The sequence below is a fragment of the Uloborus diversus genome, chromosome 9 (assembly GCF_026930045.1).
Source record: "Uloborus diversus isolate 005 chromosome 9, Udiv.v.3.1, whole genome shotgun sequence".
NCBI lineage: Eukaryota > Metazoa > Arthropoda > Arachnida > Araneae > Uloboridae > Uloborus > Uloborus diversus.
Window position 1 is genome coordinate 41,790,718 of NC_072739.1, and position 19,882 is coordinate 41,810,599.

Consider the following 19,882-nt stretch of genomic DNA (forward strand, 5'->3'; position numbering starts at 1 on the left):
TCCCTGGTGATTCGGCAGGTAACCAGAAAGGTAGCTCAATTGAATAATTCAGCGCTGTGCATATTTTTTCAGAAAACATTCATCTTTATAACTAGAAGATGTCTATTTATGTTTGAAGTCGAGTTTAAAATGCTTCAAAGCACGACTTATTAGGTATTTTTTATTATCTGGGCATTTTGTTAATTCCCTGAGATTTTCCTCCATTAGTATAAACTTTTTTTTATAAACTTTTTTTTCAATTTTATGCCTTGAAATTCTTTTAAGATATCATAAAAATCTCTTCTTGTAAAGGATTTTACAGTTAGACAACAATATTTAAGATAAATAACAAAATCTACTAACTTGAAAATATTAAGCCTAGTTCACTCACTAATTTTAAACTTAGAAGAAACCAAATGGCAGAATTAGGTGGAAGTTGTTTTTACACTATATATTAGAAAAAAAGTCAGAATGTTATGCCCGTATAAAAAATACAGCCAGACTCGACCCGGAAAGTAAACGAAAACCTTAATTTTTAAAAATTTTAAGCAAAAATGAACACCTAAATTTTACTTCATTTCATATAGTAAGAACAGTGGCGGCTCGTGGGAGAGGCAGGAGGGAGGCCCAGTCCCCCTCACTTTTTTCAGAAAATAATAACTCTTTATTTATTTATTTATTTATTTTGTGCGTACTTGCTTGAAATAAAAAATGGATTGTACCGTATTTCTTGCATATAATCCACAGTTTATCTGTTAGAAAAGTAAAATTAATGAGGTGCGTTGAAAAGCTGGTGAAAGTTCCTCCCTTGCAGCCCCTTACCTGCAAGGAAGCATACTGCAGCGCCAGAAATCATACTGGATATAAATGCAAAATTAATAATCTCTGTGATGCATTTTCCAGCTTTTCCCTATCTGATTAATTAAATTTTATTTTTGAAAGTCAGGGGGATGGAGGGGGAGTGCACCACCCTGCCAGCATAAACATGAGATTAATATCTTTCATGATTTATTTAGTAGTTTAAGTATTTTGTAGCTTGTCCTATGTTTAAAATGAATTTAATTTTATTTATACACAAATAACTATTTTAAAGAAGTTCAAATATTGAAAAAAAAAAAATTTTTTTTTTTTTTTTAAACTGGGGGGGGGCGGGGAGTGCACCCATGATCTGGCCCCTCTCACTTTTTCAAGGCACGAGCCGCCACTGAGTAAGAAAATTACAAATTTTACAGTAAATCAACACAACAAGATGTTAAAATGAGCTACATACCTTCCTTTTCCATCTCCAAAAGTTAATTTTCCTATAACGGAATATATTAAATAAAGGAACTAGAAAACCCAAGACTCAGAATGAAAAGCTTCCAGAACAAAGAAATGCAATTTCAATCAGTGGCGGATCCAGCCAACCGTTTTGGGGGGGGGGGGCATTCTGAGTTTCTTATGTATACTCACTCAGAGGTGCCCATCCCCGCCCCCAAGTTTAGTGGCGCAATTCCCCCCCCCCTCCCCCATTTTCTCAACCCTTTTGCCTTTCTTTGTTTTTTATTTTAAGTCTTTTTTATTTAATCTATTTTTTTAAGTATTTTTAAGTAATTTATTTATTTTTATTAATTATTATTATTATCATTTTATTAGAAAAGTTCTATGCTACGCATCAATAAATAAAATAACACAAAAGTAAAATAAAATCAAATAAATAAATTAAAATAATAACTAGGAACAAATAAATTTAAATAAATAAATAAATAAATGAAATACCCCCTCCGCTCAATTTTGATGATGGTGCAACTTGCGCCATAATCTCCTCTTGTTGGCACCCCTGCACTTACTTGGAAAGTGTGAAGGTTTTTCAGTTATTAATTGGATCTCGAGCTGGAAAACAAATTAAACTAAAAATATTTGAAGTTAATGTTCTTGTAAAAAAACTAACGAGCCCAGCTCCCCTAGGCAGCCTCTACCACTAGAGGAAGAAATCAATTCTTCCTCTAATTAATCTAGATTACGGGCATTTTGAATAAAATTTAAATCAAGCTATAAAAATTCACTCTAAATGATACACTTCAAAATGGTACACGAATAAACGTGTGTTGTTTTATTTTTTAAAGATTGACAATGCATTTCAAATTATATTATTGTAATAAAACATTTTTTTTTTGTATTTTTCTATCACCAGTCTAGAATCAAGGACTGAAGGTGACTAAAACTACTCGGTGCCATCTTTAAGGAATGTTGTTAAATAAAATGAGTGAAAATCTGAAAAAAAATAAAAATATGCCTCATAAATAATATTTAGTTTTTTAATTATTTCAATTTATATTCAAGAATTAAGTATGTTTCGTAATATAAATGAAAAATATATTTCTGATACCTTTATTTATATCATGAAGTTAAGCTTTCTTGCTTTTTGTTTTGCAAATTTTTCCATGATTTTTTCCTCGTTGATGACTACATCTTGGTGAATATTGAGAAGAGCCAAACCAGTGAACCTATCTTCGTACATATTGGTCCTCAACCAGGTCTTCAGCCTTCTCAACGTCGAAAATGAACGCTCAGCGGTGTGTACGCTTGAGGGAAGCGTTACCAATATCTGTAATAATTTCCTGATTAGAGGATATTGGTCTTGGTCACAGTATGTTAGAGCTTCGAGGGCGGTTTTGAGCAAAGAGGTTCCTTTCTTCTTCTCTCTTTCCCATTTTTGTCGCCAAGCTTCGTACTCCCTTTTCACTAGAAAAGATTCTGTTCCGCTTAAGATATTAAGGAATTCTTTGTATTTTGCTGCCAAAGATTCTGCGATTTTAAAATCTTCCTTAACATCATTCATGCAACTGGGAATAAATACTGAAAGTCCAAACGATTCCATAGTCTCTTTTGGTAATCGTTGTTCCAAATCAAAAATTATATGATCCAGAAGGGGGATATAAATTGTGCGCAAAAAGTACACATTCTGTGGTGCTTGCTGGAACATTAAGGCGATGAGTTTGTCTTTGAGTTGTGCGCGGCATGGAAATTTCAATGTCTTGCTGTTCAACAATCGATTTAGCTTCTGCGAAAAGGTCTTTGAAGTACTCTGATGTGTTTTCTCGTCGTGATTTTAAAATTGCTGTGACATCCGAAAAAGCTTCATTAGCACGAGTTAAATCCAAGGATTCAGATTGTAGTAGAATGCTGAGTTGCCTTGTTGTGCCTAAAATATCGCAGAGGGCGATAAAAACTCGCTATTTTGCAGAGCCACTTTGAGACAAAAAGCTTCCGACGATGTATTTTTATCTGACCAGGTGGCTATTTGCTCTAGCGCTCGGACAATTTTCGTAAGTTTGGTCCGAAATTGCAAGGTGCCATCATGCCTTTCATACCATCTAGTACAGGAAAACCCCTTGAATGCCGAATCTAGATATTTATCAAATATTCGTGTTCTTTTTGCTGAAGCTTTTGAAAATGAAACAACTTTTTTCATCGTTCCAACAGCGTTTCTGCACTGCACCACTTTGCAAGTTTTCTCAAGTGAATTGTTCAAGGAATGGCTGAAGCACGGACATCGCATTGCATTTGTGGCTTTGAGCTGAATCGTTGCCACAGCTCCAAGCTTTTCTGGATTCTCAGATGTCATGACAGAGCAATTATCTGTTCCAATACCGACACATTTCAATATATCTAAAGAAGTAGATTTTAAAATATCTTCCACAACATGACCTAAAGCTGCACCAGTAAGTCGCTCTTCTCCGTTTTCGTTTTCAATATCTTCACTACGAATGGATGCATAGGCATCTACAAAACAAAAAAAGTCTTCTCTGATTTGTTGCTCATGTAAATACCGAAAGGAAAGACTAACTTGTTCCACGTGAGACATATCAGTGGTCTCATCAAAAATGATGCTTAACATTCCTGATTTGACTATTCTATCAATTAACGTTTCTTGAATTTCTTCCATACAGCAGTTGATTATTTCATTTTGTATTGTCTTACTTGTGTACGTGGCATTCGATGATGCTGTTCTTAAATGTTCTTCCAATATTTTATCCCCAGCTGACATACGAAATCTGAGTAAGGCCCTGAAGTTGCCGTCATTTTCGTGAGAAATAGCATTTGTGTCATCATCAACTATTCTGCCGTCATCTCTATGTCCTCTAAGCGAAATATTTTGACGGCCACACATAATGATAGTTTCCAAAATACTTCTCAATTTATCCCTGTTTTCTTTTGCTTGTTTTGAGCGTTGAGTACAGATTAAATCTGCTACATTTGGGTTTCTGAAAGTATAGTTTCGGAGAAAATTTTTCCCTGCTTCTACAGCATTTTTATGATAATGATTTTTTGAATTTGTCTCGAGGTGACCATCCTTGCCAGTGAGTTTTGCGAAGGACTTCAGAGAACTTCTTACAAAAGTATTCAAAGGCGTATTAGTTTGGCGGCCGCCATGCTCTCCTGCAGAGAATAATGCACAGTATACACAGTAGAGTCCTTTATCTTTGTCAGACAACACTAACCAATGATAATCTTCTAAATGTTTCTGTCCTACGAACCTTCTTACTTCCTTCCCGCATTTTGTGTGAACAGAATGAGGAAACGTATAGTTTTTTGGTGGTGTCCAATGATTTTCAAGAAGCATACGTTTTGTGAAATCGTCGGGACATTTTCCGATGTAATTCCCAATATCAAGATTTTTATTGCTGGACGTGTCAGCTACTTGCTTGTCTACTACGGCTTCATTGTTTGCAGTAGATGTTTGCTTCACGTTATCCTCAACATTGCATGATTTAAAAATATCGTTTCTTGACTGTGACTCTTCAGTGATAGACAGTTTTGACCTTTTAGAGAAAAAAGTATCAATTTTCAAAATTCCTGCTGTAGAAGACCTGGCATCGGTACTTTTTGGATTATGCACGGGAAGATTGCTACCCTAAATTTAGAAAAAAGGAAGGAAAAAAATCAAATGATAGAGAAATAATTATATTACGCCTAGTAGAACAGCAGGTTTGACCGATATTTGGTAACGCTGACATGTATCTGTATACGTCGGTTGTTCGAATGAATTTGATCGATACAGCTCTTTATTGGATACGCAATGCTATAGAATGGACCTTATTCACGGTTTGGCACTGATCCCATCAGCTGTCCGTCTGCGAGTATTTTGACCTATTACGTAGTGTCAGTAGTGCTAAAAAAAACTCGTTTTATTTAAGGATTGCTGAACTTCATGTGCATAATGAACATGCTTAAGGTATAAAAAGACTTAAGACTGCATGGAAAATACCAAGAAAAGGGAAAAAAATAAAAGGAGAATTCGAGTTTTCACCATGTTTCTGATAAGGAACCAAAGAGGCTTAAACCCATGAAAATACCATAGTAAAGAGAATTTCGTATCAAATGAATCGTTCATCATTTTTTATGAAACGTTTCTTAGTTAAAAACTTAAAAAAACCTCCCATTTTTGAACAGAAAGAAGAGTTTATAGGCCATACAAAAGCAAGTGTTATTATATGCTGCAGTACCGGATTTTCGTCTGCTACAGTTCCCACAATGCACTGCAGTGAGGGTTTTTACCCGCAGTGACGTCAGGTGAATACTGTCCATTTTAAAGCGTCTTAATAAATCGTTCCTCTAAAAAATCATTCTGTTTTTAATGCATAGGAATATTTTTAAAAAATCCATTTTTTTCCGGTATTTTAAGCATTTATAATCCGAGGGGAGCCCTCGGTCAGGGAAACTGAGATGGGCAGAGTAGGCGTTGGCCCCTAGAGGCTGTTGTGCCACTGAATTTAGTTTTATAATCCGAGGAGATTTTTCCTTCTATAAAGCTTACAATAAGCCTAAAAAAATATTCCTTCTGCTAATAGAAAATATGAGTTTTTTTTTTTTTTTTTAATATTTTTTAAAACTGCCTACAGGATTAGGAATAAAGGAACGAAAAGGGGTCAATAGTTAGCGCTATCTACTGAAGTTCAGGGTTAATCTACTAGAGTTAGGGTTAAAATTTCGACTATCAAAGTATCACCAAGCAGGTAATGGTTTCGTTCAAATGTTAGAAGCAATTTTCTCCCGTCATACCTTGACGGGCGATTTTCTAGTTTAAAAAGAGGAAAGAAAAGTGGAAAAATTATTTACTTGCATTAGCTTTTTATTAGCTATCCACCAGCGCCGGGTCCAAGGAGAGGGTTTTAGGGGTTAAACCCCTCCCTTGGGGAAAAAATAAGCAAAATGAAGAAAATGTATATTTTTGACTTAAATTTACTTTAATGAGAAAGTTTGCGTTCAGCGTTTTTATTTTATTTTAATTTTCTCTCTGAAGTTTTTTGCGATTTACAACTGCTAAAGCCTTACAAACTGATGTAATATTTCGAAAACGTATGGCGGACGAACCGCTGAATGATCTACCAATGCAAAGAAAGAATATTGCTTATTGTAAGGAGCTTATGGTGAATTTGGCATATGTTACATCTATGAAGATGCATTAGTGGTTGTGCTTGGCTATGTAATTTGCATCTGCAAAGAGCTTTTGTTTAGTTTATTAAGCATTATTTAAGAACATAACAACCTGATATACATTCTACATTATAAAAGAATTTGTGAAGAGTTTTTAATGCTCACTGCAATATACTACATAGTAAACAGATTTAATTAAAAAGAAGCAAGCAAAGTTTGATTAAAGCGAATCTGTGAAACGAAGGAATACTTTGGTAACTTGTACAGCTAGAGGTATCCTTCAAGAATACTGCAGTCCTTACATGTGAATAAACGCCATACTGGGATCGGCAATTTGTCGTAAAACTAAAAGCTGTAAGGGGGTTGAATTCTCCCCCCCCTACTGGTAAGATTAAAACCCCTCCCTTTATGAAAATCTGGACACGGGCCTGCTATCCACACATACTATGTCGAGAGTATTTACCGCGCCGTCAGGATTGCCATACAGCACGAGAGAGGGGATTGAGCCAGTAGCGTACCTAGGAGGGTCCAGTGCCTGATCACCAAAAAAGCTCGGAAAGCTTGAGCTCCCCCTCAGAATTTTTAGGGGGCCCAAATACGACTGTAAAACTGCATAACAATGCCAGTTTTTGCTTTTAACTGCGCATCTTAAAGAGATAGCAAACATTTGAACTTGCTAAACAAAAATGTATGAAAGAATTAAATTATTAAAAGTGAGGACACATTTGATAAAATGTAGCTACAAGCTAGATTTTCAAAAGTGAGATTTGATTCAACTCTGTTACAGTTACAATGTACTTTTATGACATTTAATTTCCTTTGTGAAGAGTCGAATATGATTCAAAATGTTACTACCCAAATTTGCTGAGAATTAAAGTGCAACATATGTAATAAACAAAATTTCTGTCAGTCGGTAAAGTGGAACAAACTTACTCTGAAATCTGCTGGGCCACTTAGCATTAGTCAATTTGCATGTAGAATGTTAAGAAAAATTTCCGCAAGCAAAAAGTACGGGCCCCCAAAATGAGGCCGAGCTTCCCCTAATTTCAGAGGTTAATCGGGCCCTGGGGGGGGGGGATCTGGTGCCTTTGGTATTTAAAAAAAATCCCTCTCTCCCCCCACACACACATAGCGGCGTCCCGATGGGAAGTGCCTGGAGGTCACTGTGACCTCCCAAACATTTTTTTGGCAGGAATATTTCACTAATTGATTTGACATATTAGGAAACAATATTGTAAATATAATATTCTTATTTTCTATCATTAAATTGTTTTCAATGATTCCCAATTTAATAAATGTTATGTATGTATTTATGTGTGCATACTCGAATTTTATCATTCGGTGAAATTGGGAGGTAATTTAGCGCATTCAGAATTCTCCACTTCCCGGAAATTTTAGTTCTCCCCCCATCATTTCACATAAATTCAATAATATTTGCAATTCGTTAATAAATAATGAATAATGTACGTTCTTGAACCAAATGAGAATAAACATTTTTCAGTTCCTTAATAGCAATGTACTTATTGTTCTTATTCTTTTAACAGCTTTAATAGAATTTGTTTCAAACCATTGGGAAAATGTACCTTAAACATAATTTACACTTACTAAAAGAAAGAAAGAAACCTTTTTTTTTTTTAAATAAAAATCAAAGCATTTAAAAAAATTATTAGGAAAGCAAAAAAAATACAAAAAACATTGCTAATCTGAAATTGACTAAAAAATGCGACCATTTGTGTATAAGTCTTTAGCTAACTCTATGAATCGGAACAGAATTTTCACACCACGGGTAAAAATCCCCCCCCCCCTTTTTGAGAATTAAGGATTGTTTTATTTTCCTCTCTAGCTCTTTTTGCGAGACTTTTTTTTTTAATTTTTATTCATAAAGGAATTTTTCTACTCATATAGTCAATTTTTATACATTTATTTATTTATTTATTTTAAATCGGTCGAAATATCGCCCCACTAGCTTCTGCGCCCTGGCAAGAGACACTTCTGCCAACCCCTTGTTACGCTACATTCGTAAGTGCAAATAATTACAAAACAAAATCAAAGCTTACCTTCGGTGTACTGCTATGCATCGTTAATTACTGTTAAACCTCTCCAATCGGTCAACACCATCAGAGTAGAAGTAGGCCCGTCCCCCGTTAATAGATGAACGTCATTATTTGTAAACGAAAACCCAACTGGAGATATAAGCAACAGAATCACGTTTTCTCTTCCTGTGATTTTGACGACTGTATAAGTGTGAAAGAACAGATAGCCAAGCCCTTCCGACCTGTTCCAACCCCTTTTGAAATCAAATTACTTACACAGGGTTGCACATGGCACATTCCCCCACCAAGAGAGCGATGGCGCACGCTCCTCAAATACTACGAAATATCCCCTCCCCCTAGAGAATCCCAAACAAAATAGATTTCTAAAAAATACCCTAACCCCTCCCTCCTAAAACGTTCTACGCCGTTGACCCTTGTGGGCAAAGGTCAAGAAGGACATTGGAGATTGCAGGACGATGCTGTTACAAAGAACTATATGTGATGCATTTTACGTTGAATTTTTGGACTCTCAATTTTTGCAACATGTAACAACGCAATGTAACAGCAAGTAGCACAACAATTAAGACTTTCTTCAAAAGTAAAAAACATGTGATAAATAAATTTCGTTCCCTTTTTGACAACTTTTTTTTTTCCCCGGACAGAATTTTTGAGATGAACATATAGGTTTGGGGGGGGGGGGCCATGGCACCCATGGCCCCCCTCTAGATCCGCCTCTGATTTCAATAAAGTCCGAATTCCGACTAGCGTACGAAAGTGGGGAAGCACCAGATGAAAATTTTAGGGTTGCCAAGTGATAGAATAGTTATCTAGCTTGAAGTACAGCGGATTTAAAATAATGATCGGCAAACTTTCCAATTTTGGTTTTTGTCCTGTTTTATTGGCGAAATATTCCTATGTGTGTCTTCTCTTCAACGTCAACAAATCCCAAAAACCTTTCTGTAACTAAAAAAGAATCTGCGAATACCTCATGCAAATGCTGACTTGCTCTTTTGTGCTACGGTCGGTTGTTTCGTCATAAATTATCGAAAAAGGAGAGGCAGAATTTACTTCGGTAACAATATCAACTATAATCTTGTTTTTTATGATATTTATTATTTTATTCTGAATCTGTCGACTCTTATACGAATGAGATTTTGAGCTCATCATTTGTATAATGTCCACTCCTTTATCTTTAGCACAAAGCTGTAGCAGCTCTAGGAAGTTCCCTTTGTTCAGAGATGACATTGTTTCATCATGCCCTCTTTACGCTAAGCATTGCTTACCCAAAAACAAAATAGTTTCGATAACAAATCTCAACTACGTTCTATTTTGTTGTACTTGCTTTTAGAGACGTACCGAGTACTCGGTAATTACTCGGCACTTGGCCTACTCGGCCAAATTCTGATCAGATACTCGGCCAATACCAAGTAGTTGCAAAAAATTGAATATTGTTCAAGACAAATACTAAATTTTATTTAAAAAAAAGTGCAAGCATTATATTCTGCAATCATTTACAATTAAAATTTATAAGTCAATTTTAAATTTTGAGAATAATGAAGTTTGTAATGCTTCAATGGAATAAATCTTGATTTCAATGTCCCTAAAGTTAATAAAACTTAATTATTAAAAAGTATACAAAAAAAGTAAGTATAGAAAATATGGAATTTTTATATTAAAAATGGATTTTTGCTACAAACAAAAATTAGTTATAAAAAATATAAAAATACCTTTGCTTAAAAAATAAAAGGAAATAAAACAACGTTAAAAGCACAGTGCAGGAACACTGCAGTGTTCTTGCACATTTGTTGTATTAAAATTATTTATGTTTGGCAGACTAAAACTATAATTGATTGGTATACAGTGAAACCCCTCCTAACGAACACCCCTCAAAGGCGGACATCCCTCCTATGCGGACAATTTTTAATTCCCCAGTTCCAATGCAAATAACATTATTAAACCCCTGTCCTGCGGACACCTCTCTATTGTGGACAAAAAAAATTGTCCTGTTAGTGTCCGCATTAGAAGGATTTTACTGTAATTTGTTTTAATTCCAACTTGATTAATCATACCTTTTATTTATTTATTTTTGATTTTAAAAATAATTTTTTTGCAAAATTTTTGACACAAACAAAATTGTTTATATAATGCGCAATTGAATTTCAGTAGGAATTTAGTTTTAAGAACTATTATATAAACAAGGAGGTTTATACTACTATTCCAATAAGTTCAAAATTCACCACATGTGTGTCGGTGGTTCTTCTTAAAACATAATTGCATAGCTGCCAAGTGCTCCGTTTTTCCCGGAGTTTCTCCGATTTTTATTGCGTACTCCGAAAATCCGATTTTTTCCAAAAAACTCCGTTTTTTTGACTTTGCTTGTACACTTTTCGATTTTTGAGGAAAAAGAAGAAATATCCCTATTCTCGAAGGCAGGAATTGTGCGCAAACTCAACAAAAGAGAAGACAATTTGATGCTTTGGAAGCTTAGTGTCAGGATAAACACTGAGGGGGAGCGCCGATTGGAGATCGTCGTTTTTTCATCGAGCATTTCAGCTACGTGTAAAACGTAGCCGCCATGTTTGGTCATTCACAAGATGGAAGTTAGCAGACGATACTTAAGCGCCTTCGTTTTCAAAGACAAAGTAGAATTGGGTGTTTCTTTTAACTGCAAACTAATGAAAATAAGCAAAATGTGCTGCAAAATGTTTTTTTTTTTTGGTTATTTTAAATAATTTTATTGAGAAATATGAAAACAGTTATACCATTTAAAATTTCATTTTATCCTTATTGCTTTGGACACGAATGTGCTAAAAATTCGCAATTAAATTGTAGTTTCATGGGGATTTTTTATTTTTGAATTATTTTCATGCTATAAATTCAAAATTTTATATCTGAATTTTTGACTTAGTCGCCATATTTGGTCATTTGCGAGATTTTAGTACACAAGACTCTTAAGTGGCCAAGTTTTCATAATTGGAATTAGTTGTTTATTGGAATGCAAACTATTGAAAATAATGCAAAATAGGCTTTTTTTTCGGAAAATTCAAAATTTTTTTCTTGAAAAATGCAAATTTTTTTCTTCAGAATATTATTCTATCCTCATTGGGGTTTAGACTCTAATGTGCTAAAAACTCGCTATTTCGTCTAAATTTTAGTTTTTTTAAGGCTCATTAATTATTTATAATTACTTTTAATGCAACAAACTCAAAAATCTATTGTCTTGACTTTTTCGCGTTGTTGCCATGTTTTGTCATTTGCAACATGAAGTAGACAAGACTATTAATAGCCTAAGTTCCCGAAAACAGAATTAGTTGTTTGTCTCAATACAAACTATTAAAAATAACAGAAGGCAAAAAGTTATGTTTTTTTTTTAAATAATTTTCTTGAAGGGGAAATTTTATCTATTTGATCCTTAGTGCCTTGTAGGCTTTGCTATAAACTGAAACTATTTCATCTAAATTGAAGGTTCCTGCTGACTTCTCATTCATTCATTTATTTTTTATTTTTTTAAATAAATCAGAAACCTATTTTAACTTAAATTTTCCATGTGCAAAAAAAGTATTTAATATCTCTCTTTAAATCCTATTCATCTATTTTTTTTTTTTTTTTTTTTTTTTTTTTTTTAAGGGAAGTTGTAAAAACTGCCTCCCCCACTCCAGTTTATATTTCAAAACTTAATGACATTGGTGGCCACTAAGTTTTTGGAGTCGAGTGCCACTGGCCACTTTCAAAATTTCAGAGTCTTGACCTTTACTATGAAGTTGCTTTACTTCCAAGTATAAGAAATAATTGTTTTTTTTAAATCTTCAATATGTTCTTATGCATGTAGGATATGTATAAAAGCATATTTTTTAAAAAGGATTGCAGTTTTATTAAATCAAACAGTAATCATGTTTTTTTTAAACTTTTCAATATGTATCTATGTAATGTTGCTTTTTTAATGTAAAATAATTTTGTTTTAAACTTGGTTGTAGTTTTGTTGAAAATCTAACATGAAAATTTAGAAAAGCATTTTATAAGTGCTTAGAATTTATGGAAACTTATGGTACAGAAGGAAGGTTTAGCGCAGCCCACGATTTCATGCTCCTATTTTAGCCCTCAGTGCTCCTATTTTTTCCCTTAAGTGCTCCTATTTTTTGTATCTTGAGGTTGGCAGCTATGATAATTGGTACTTGGTAACTCGGCCGAGTAGTGAAAGGCCAAGTACTCGGCTACTCGGCCAAAATGCTACTCGGTACATCTCTACTTGCTTTGTATGAGCAGAAGACAAATTGTCACAAATGGTTTTACTGCTCATTTTCCTTTCATTGCAACAATTTCAAATGCATCTCTGACTTTTCATGCTTTCGGAATTTTTCCAAAGCTTTCTTCCAGTTTGAAACCCCTTTTCTTGTGAAATTGTCTTCACCCCGACCTGATTTTTCACAACAGAATAACCTGCAGTAATAGCAGAAAGCTGCATCTTTCATAATGCTATACTCAAGCCAAGGAAACTCTGAGTACCAAGAGTCTTTACAACTTCTAGACTTTCCGTGACATTTCTGAATTTTATTACAATCTTTGGGCTGAAAAGGTCCAGTGTTAATATTTGCAGATGTTATGCCATTAGCTGGATCACCATTGTTTATTTTGGTATCTCGTTGGCTTTCAAAAGCATCAGTATGCTTTGATTTTTCTTCATCTATGGTAGTCAATTCTTCATCACAAGATTCATCATCACATAACATATTATTAAATTCTGTAGCTTTCACAACATCTGCAAATTCCCCAGTGTTACCTTCATTACTTAATAACTGATTCGTTGAAGACTTGGAAGTTTTAGAGTTTTCTTCGTTCCTAGTTACCAATTCACCATCATTGTTTGTTTTAGTAGAAGATAAACTCTCTGTCACAGAAACTTTTTTGAAAAAAGATAAAACAGTTTTCTGTTTTAACATCTTGCAGATGAAGAGATTTAAGTTTTAAAACTCCAGAGCAAGACGAAATATTCATTTCAGGATTTATTAGGTACAGTATGGTAACTAAATCTTTGGAGAGAAGAGATACTTTCCTTTTCAAGAATCGGAAGAGAATGAGCCTTTCTGCACAAAATGCTCAACTTGGTCGACTTTTTATTTCAGCCAGAAACGTCTATTATCCTTTTAAGACTCATTTCTGAAACCTCTTTCTGTGAGGTCAGTCAGGATACTGAAAGTAGTCCCACAGGGACGATTCCCTGCTGTTCTGTCACTTGATAATCTTTTATGCTGTGATGTAGTCACCAGCCCTGTTGATAGTTCCCAGGTTCCCATGAGGGCTTTACTTGATAAAAGCACTGTCATTGTGATACAAGTGTTGATTACAATATGTAAAAACAGGTGGTATGTGGTAGGCGGCAGCTTTGCAAATTTGTCATACTGTTGGGAGGCTTATGTTACCAGGCATTTGTAAAGAAACATCTTTATTGCAATCATTTAACAGATTTTCACATCAACTAGCAACTGCACATGTCCTAAATGGAGCTTAAGATACTGAAGTTCTTTACGAAAAGAAACTTTATAGTTTATCTTCGGAAGAATAAAACTTTCATGAATGAGTTGCATTATGTTCACAAAAATTTTAGAATAGGATTCCTACAGCATAGGGAATGCATTTCAAATTTACATTTTCGGATATGTAACCCCTAATGAAATGCTGTTTGGATTGGGATTATTAGAAACAATTTGCATCCTATTTAGAAAATTTGAAAAAAAAGCGCTATATATGTTCCATGTTACAATTAGGACCGGATCAAGTCAAGGGATTCCCAGGTCCTTGTAAAATTTGGTGTCCCTCTCACAAGAAAATTAGCACGTTTTCAAAGTAGCAATTTCCAAAAATCGGCTGAAATTAAAAAATTGACTCTATGGCGTCCCTAAAATTGTGGTGTCCAGGTTCTCGTTCCTGCAAGACCATGTGTTAATCAGGCCCAGGTTGAAACCTCAAAACTATTTTGTGAAATCCCTAAGACCAATTATGTCAGCTTAACTTAATTTTATTGAATAAAAAAAAATCTAACATAGTTTCATTGTGAATTAATTATCACACACAATGCACGAATCAATAACTTTGAAACGTTTATTTCGAATTTAGAATTACAAACTACCAATACGTGCAATCAGCGATACCTTGAGTGTCAATTAAAATGAAAAAGAAATTCAAGAGCAGTTGTATCCTCCTCTCCCCTCCTCAAATAATGCCATTTGCATAGTTAAAGTAATCCACATGGTTGAATAAATCTCAATATCTCAATATGATTGGTGATAAAAGCTAATCCTTTATTTACTGTCGTAATTTCACACACATATGCATAAGAAAATCGTTATAAAAAACAAAAATCACAATTTAACTGTCAGTAAAGAGGAGATCTATGTTTTGTAATTTTATTTTTTATTTTAACATTTATTCAACTTTAAAATCTTACACGTCTTGGAATAAGGTTTTCAAATCCGCTCTGTTTCAATAACCAGTGAAGAAATGGAGATTGAAAAATAGTCAGTTTTTAATAGGTACTTGATTTTTAATTTAAAACACACCGAATAAAATGGGCGCATTTTTTCATTGTGTCACAAATCATGCCATTTGTAGTGTAACTTTTTGTAGCTCTTATCCTTTCAGTCAATTTTTTGTTGATCTGTCTCTGCAAGTGGCGCAGAGACGATGAACAGTGAGTGAAGTTACTTTTACTTTATTTGTTTCTTATGTACCAATTTGAAACATTTTGTTATTGCAACAACTCCTCTGAGCTCCAAGGCTGGAGCTACGAGAAATTCATACTTTATTGCTACTTTACTGGGGTAATGGCAGCATAAAATAAAAGTAATAAGTAGTCGTAGACACTCCTGAGATGATTTACGTTTTAATTTCGGGACAACAGAGGCAACCAATTTTAGTAATTAATATAATTCTGTTCAGCAAGTTAAGGCAGACGTGCCCCCCCCCCCCCCGAACCCTACGCCACTGGCCACAATATACTAGTTTTGGATGTTGTAAGTGGTACAACTCTGATTCTAATATAGTATATTTAACCTATACAGAGGAACCTAAGTAGAGTAGGCGTAGCCTTCTATATATAAACAATTATTAATGATAAAAATATACAAGTAAAAAAGCAAAAGGTTACTAGAATTCTAAAAGGTTAAAAACAACATTTCAATGTTTGCTATTGAGCGAAAGCCATCACTAACAAAAATCAAGTGAGCTCCAAGTGAATTCTTTCGCGATCAGTTCGCAGGTGCATTTTTCTACCCACTCTACCCTGCCTGGAGTTGATCTGTGCACAGCCCCTGCTTTGGATACACAGTAATTGGAGTTGCAGCAGAGTGGAGTGATGTTGAAGAAGGGATCCTGGAGCCCCCCAAAACCTTTTTATCCAGACTAACTTGAACCAAAAGCAATGCAGATGAAAGAAAATCTAGATAGTATGCAAAATAAATTTTATTTGCATACTATCTACTGATTGCCATTTGCATAGTTAAAGTAACCCCCAAAAGTTAAGTCCCCCAAAACCTTTTTATCCAGACTAACTTGAACCAAAAGCAATGCAGATGAAAGAAAATCTAGATAGTATGCAAAATAAATTTTAAAAAACCTCTAAAAAAGCAGATATATCTTTTCTTACATCAAAAAACAATTCTTTGTAACAAAATTACGAAGAATTGTTTTGCACAAACTAGATATCTGTTATATTATTCATTCACACATTTTATCATTTATAGTTAAACTGCAGTTGTGTTGGGCCTATGCTCTTAGTAATTCATGATGTTAGAGTGCTATAATTCACTGTGCGATCTCCAATCTATGTTGAATATCCCTTAGTTCAATTGATATCTTTTAGTTGAATGAAATTGTGCATCAAATCAAAATAAAAAGCAAATGTTTGGCGCATTTATAGTTCAGCCATTAAAATGTAAAGTTATTATTAGTGTGAATATAAAACTTTTTTAAAAAATTGAGCCGGATTAACTGAAGATCTGGCTAAACGAGGCTCTACTGTACTTCGTGAGTAGACTAAATGATTCTTCTCAGTTAAATATGACGGAAAATTGAATAGTATCATTTGTGTGCAAAATCTTTGTATGTTGCAATTGAAAAATGGAAGACAAAGTTTACCGGTGTTCTGTCACAACTAAAAGTTGAAAATTATTTTATTAATTTTAGGTTTCATTTTTGAGATCAGTTGAAAGTGGCACTTCAGATCCAGCTCTTAAAAAAACCCTGAGTTCCATGGTGAACCATCTGCCGGCATCTAGCATAAGTGTTCCAGTTTCTCTACAAAATGGGAGCTTAGCATCCAGCTCAACAAATGACAATCAACCACAAACTCCAACTACTAAAAGAAGCTTCCTTGGGAAAGGTAAGTGTTTGTCATTATTGTTATTATTTATTTATTTATTCAAATGCTAGGCATTAACGCTTAAGGTATTTGCCTTCTGGCTTCCCAATATTTCTAGTTATTATTATTGCTACTAGAAAATCGCCCATCAAGGTATGAGGGGCGAATATTGCTTCTACACTCGGAACCAAGCAATTGCCTGTTTGGTGGCATTTTGATAGTTGAAATTTTAACCTTAATTCCAATTTTAACTCTAAATTTCAGTTGATAGTGCTAATTGTTGACCACTTTTTTGTTTCATCATTCTCCTAAAATTAGTCTTACCAGTAAAACAGTTAAGTTACTGGAGCTTGTTCTGCCTTGTCAAAACAAAGCTCTTGAACGTTGCCAAAAAATATTATCAATCCTCATATAAATAATAGCCAATGATCGAGTAACCCACATGTTTCAACTATGAAACTCACTCCATGGCATGAAAATTTGATAATATGTTTTGGTAATGTTTAACATGCAGGGAAAAGCTTTGTTGTGACAAGGCTGACTTTACTGGTAAGACTCATTTTAGGGGAATGAAGAAACGAAAAAAGGGTCAACAATGAATGTTACCTACTGGAGTTTAGGGTTAATCCACCGGAGTTAGGGTTTAAAATATCAACTATCAAAATATCACCAAACAGGCAATGGCTTCGTTCAAATGTAGAAGCAATTTTCACCCGTCATACCTTAACGGGCAACTTTCTAATTCATAAATAAAATTACTGAATTTTAAGTGATGCAACAATAAAATAATACTATTGCGCTAGTTTCATTGTTGGTGACTTTAGCATTAGTGGATCAGTGAATTGACTATTATGTATATATATATGAGGATTATAAGCCATTTTAAACATAGTTTTTTTTCTTTTTTTTTATGCTAAAATTTATTAAAATTAACTTGACTTTCTTAATCAGGGGGGGGGGGGAGGTGAGCCTTTGTCTATAGCTAATAATGCTAAATCTAGTCTCAAGTAATTTTATTTGACTAAAAAAGAAAAAAATATTTTTTCCCCCTTGAAATTTGAATTTGTCGATTTTTGGCACTATCAATTGCAAAGTTTTATGATATAAAATTAATTTTTCCGTCAAATAGTTTGTTTGATGTTTTAAACAACTTTCTTTTGGCCCTTTCTGATTTAGCTAAAGTTATTAAAAACAGATGATGAAATTTATAATATAAAGAACTATTAGTAACTGAGCATGTAAAAAAACATAGAGTAAAATAAGATGTAACACTACTTTAAAGCACAATTTTGCAAATTAATGCAGGCACGTGTGTCAGCTTTACAAGGAACTCCTTTTTCAGTGCAAAGAAGTGAGCTTATAAATGAAAAGTACAAATGTATTAATGCTGGTGGCAACTGTCTGAGAAAAAAAGTTTGTGTTCTGTTATGACGATTGTGTGTTTCTGTTCGTCATAAAGCCAGGGTTGCCATGCACCGGGAAAACCGGGAAAACCTGGAATTGTCAGGGAAAATGAAAATCGCTGAAAATCAGGGAAATGTCAGGGAAAATGAAAAATTGCATATTTCCGATCGTTCTTAGCGCGGCCTGCGGTCTATGACGTCAAAAAAAAAAAAACTTTCTGCCTTGTTTTTTTCGCCGCCATTCCCTTCCCATTCGTCGTTTTGTCATTCCCCTCTTTCTTCTTCCCCCTGCAGTTCTTTTTATCAACAACTCTGCCATAGGCACGTGCGCCATAGCAGTCGGCGTGCGTGCACCATAGCAGTCGGCGTGCACCATAGCAGTCAGCGGCGGACATGCGCAGAAGGTACTTCTTTTCTTCCTCGTTTGAGCGGGCTCTGTTTAAGCGCTGCTTGTTTACGTCAGCAGTTCTGAAGTTATGATGCACAGCACGTTGTTTTGTCTGGGAGTGCCGACTGAAGTTTTTAATGAGCTGCAATAATCTTTTCATATTTTATATTATTTCTTTAAATTAATTAATGAAATCGTATTATTCTAAACAATTTTGTTCTGTAAATTTAGTTCATTAGACAATTTTAAACTTAGAAAGTTTCTTTTTTACAGAAGTATCGCTAATCTTTTAGTATCTTGGTAGTGATCTTTTAAGACTTCCAATGCGCTTCTTTCTTTCAAAATAAAAGTAATCCGATTAAAAAAAAATCTGCACATCAGAGAAGTTTCTGATCAATGCTCAAACTTTATGACAGGCTGCCCACAGGAGTGATTATGGCGCAAGTTGCGCCATCAATTTTTTTTTTTTGGGGGGGGGGGGATTTTTTAATTATTTATTTTACTTTATTTTTATTCAAATTATTTACTCATATTATTTTACTTTATTATTTTCATCTGTGTGTGTGTATTTTATTGGGGAGCGAGCACACTTTTTTTTCAAAACAATAATAATTAAAAATAAATAAATAGGTTAAAAAAATAAAAAAAGAGGGTTAAAAATAAAAAAAAGCGCTAAGGCGTTCAGAAATATGGGGGGGGGGGGGAAGCACCCCTGTTTTATGAGCAACAAACATGGGAAATATGTGAAGCTAAAAGGTGCATGATTTTTTTACAGGCCGAAGTCTAAAAGCGCTTTGAGTTCAATGGATTGGAGGGGTTGAAAGCAATAATTGAAAAAGTTTAGGTTTCATAAGTTTTAGTTCAGATTATTTTAGCAATTAACTTTATTTTTGTGATACAGATGTCACAATTGCTAATTCTGCAGTTCTTTCACTTGATGTAAGGCAGTGGCTCCTCGCTATTGAAAATTAGATATGCCACATTTACATTAATTGTTTATTTCAGTAATTTGCTTCACTTGTGTTAGTACATTAGGGTAGTTCAAAAATACACTTTAAAAAAAAAGGTTTCTCCTAGAAAACAGGACACCACTCAATGTTTTTAGACTTGTGGATAGTAAAATACTGGAGGAATTTTAACTTCCTATTCGAACTGAAAGAGGGTGCTCGACCCCCTCCCTCAAACTTCATAAGTATGAGGAGGGGGTTAAAAAAATTCATTGAACTGAAAAAACAATGTTACATACTATAATCTACACGAGTTATATGCATATTCATTGCAATAAAATAATTACTTACATAAAAAA

The 19,882-nt window shown here is 34.3% G+C and overlaps 1 protein-coding gene across 1 annotated transcript in view; it reads left to right on the forward strand.

Annotated features, from left to right (window-relative positions):
- Positions 1-19,882, forward strand: part of LOC129230175 (GTPase-activating protein and VPS9 domain-containing protein 1-like) — a 145,680-nt gene that overhangs the window by 34,240 nt on the left and 91,558 nt on the right. Inside the window, exon 5 of the mRNA XM_054864577.1 lies at positions 16,611-16,806. Coding sequence (XP_054720552.1) covers positions 16,611-16,806 — 196 coding nt within the window. The remainder of the gene's footprint in view (positions 1-16,610; positions 16,807-19,882) is intronic.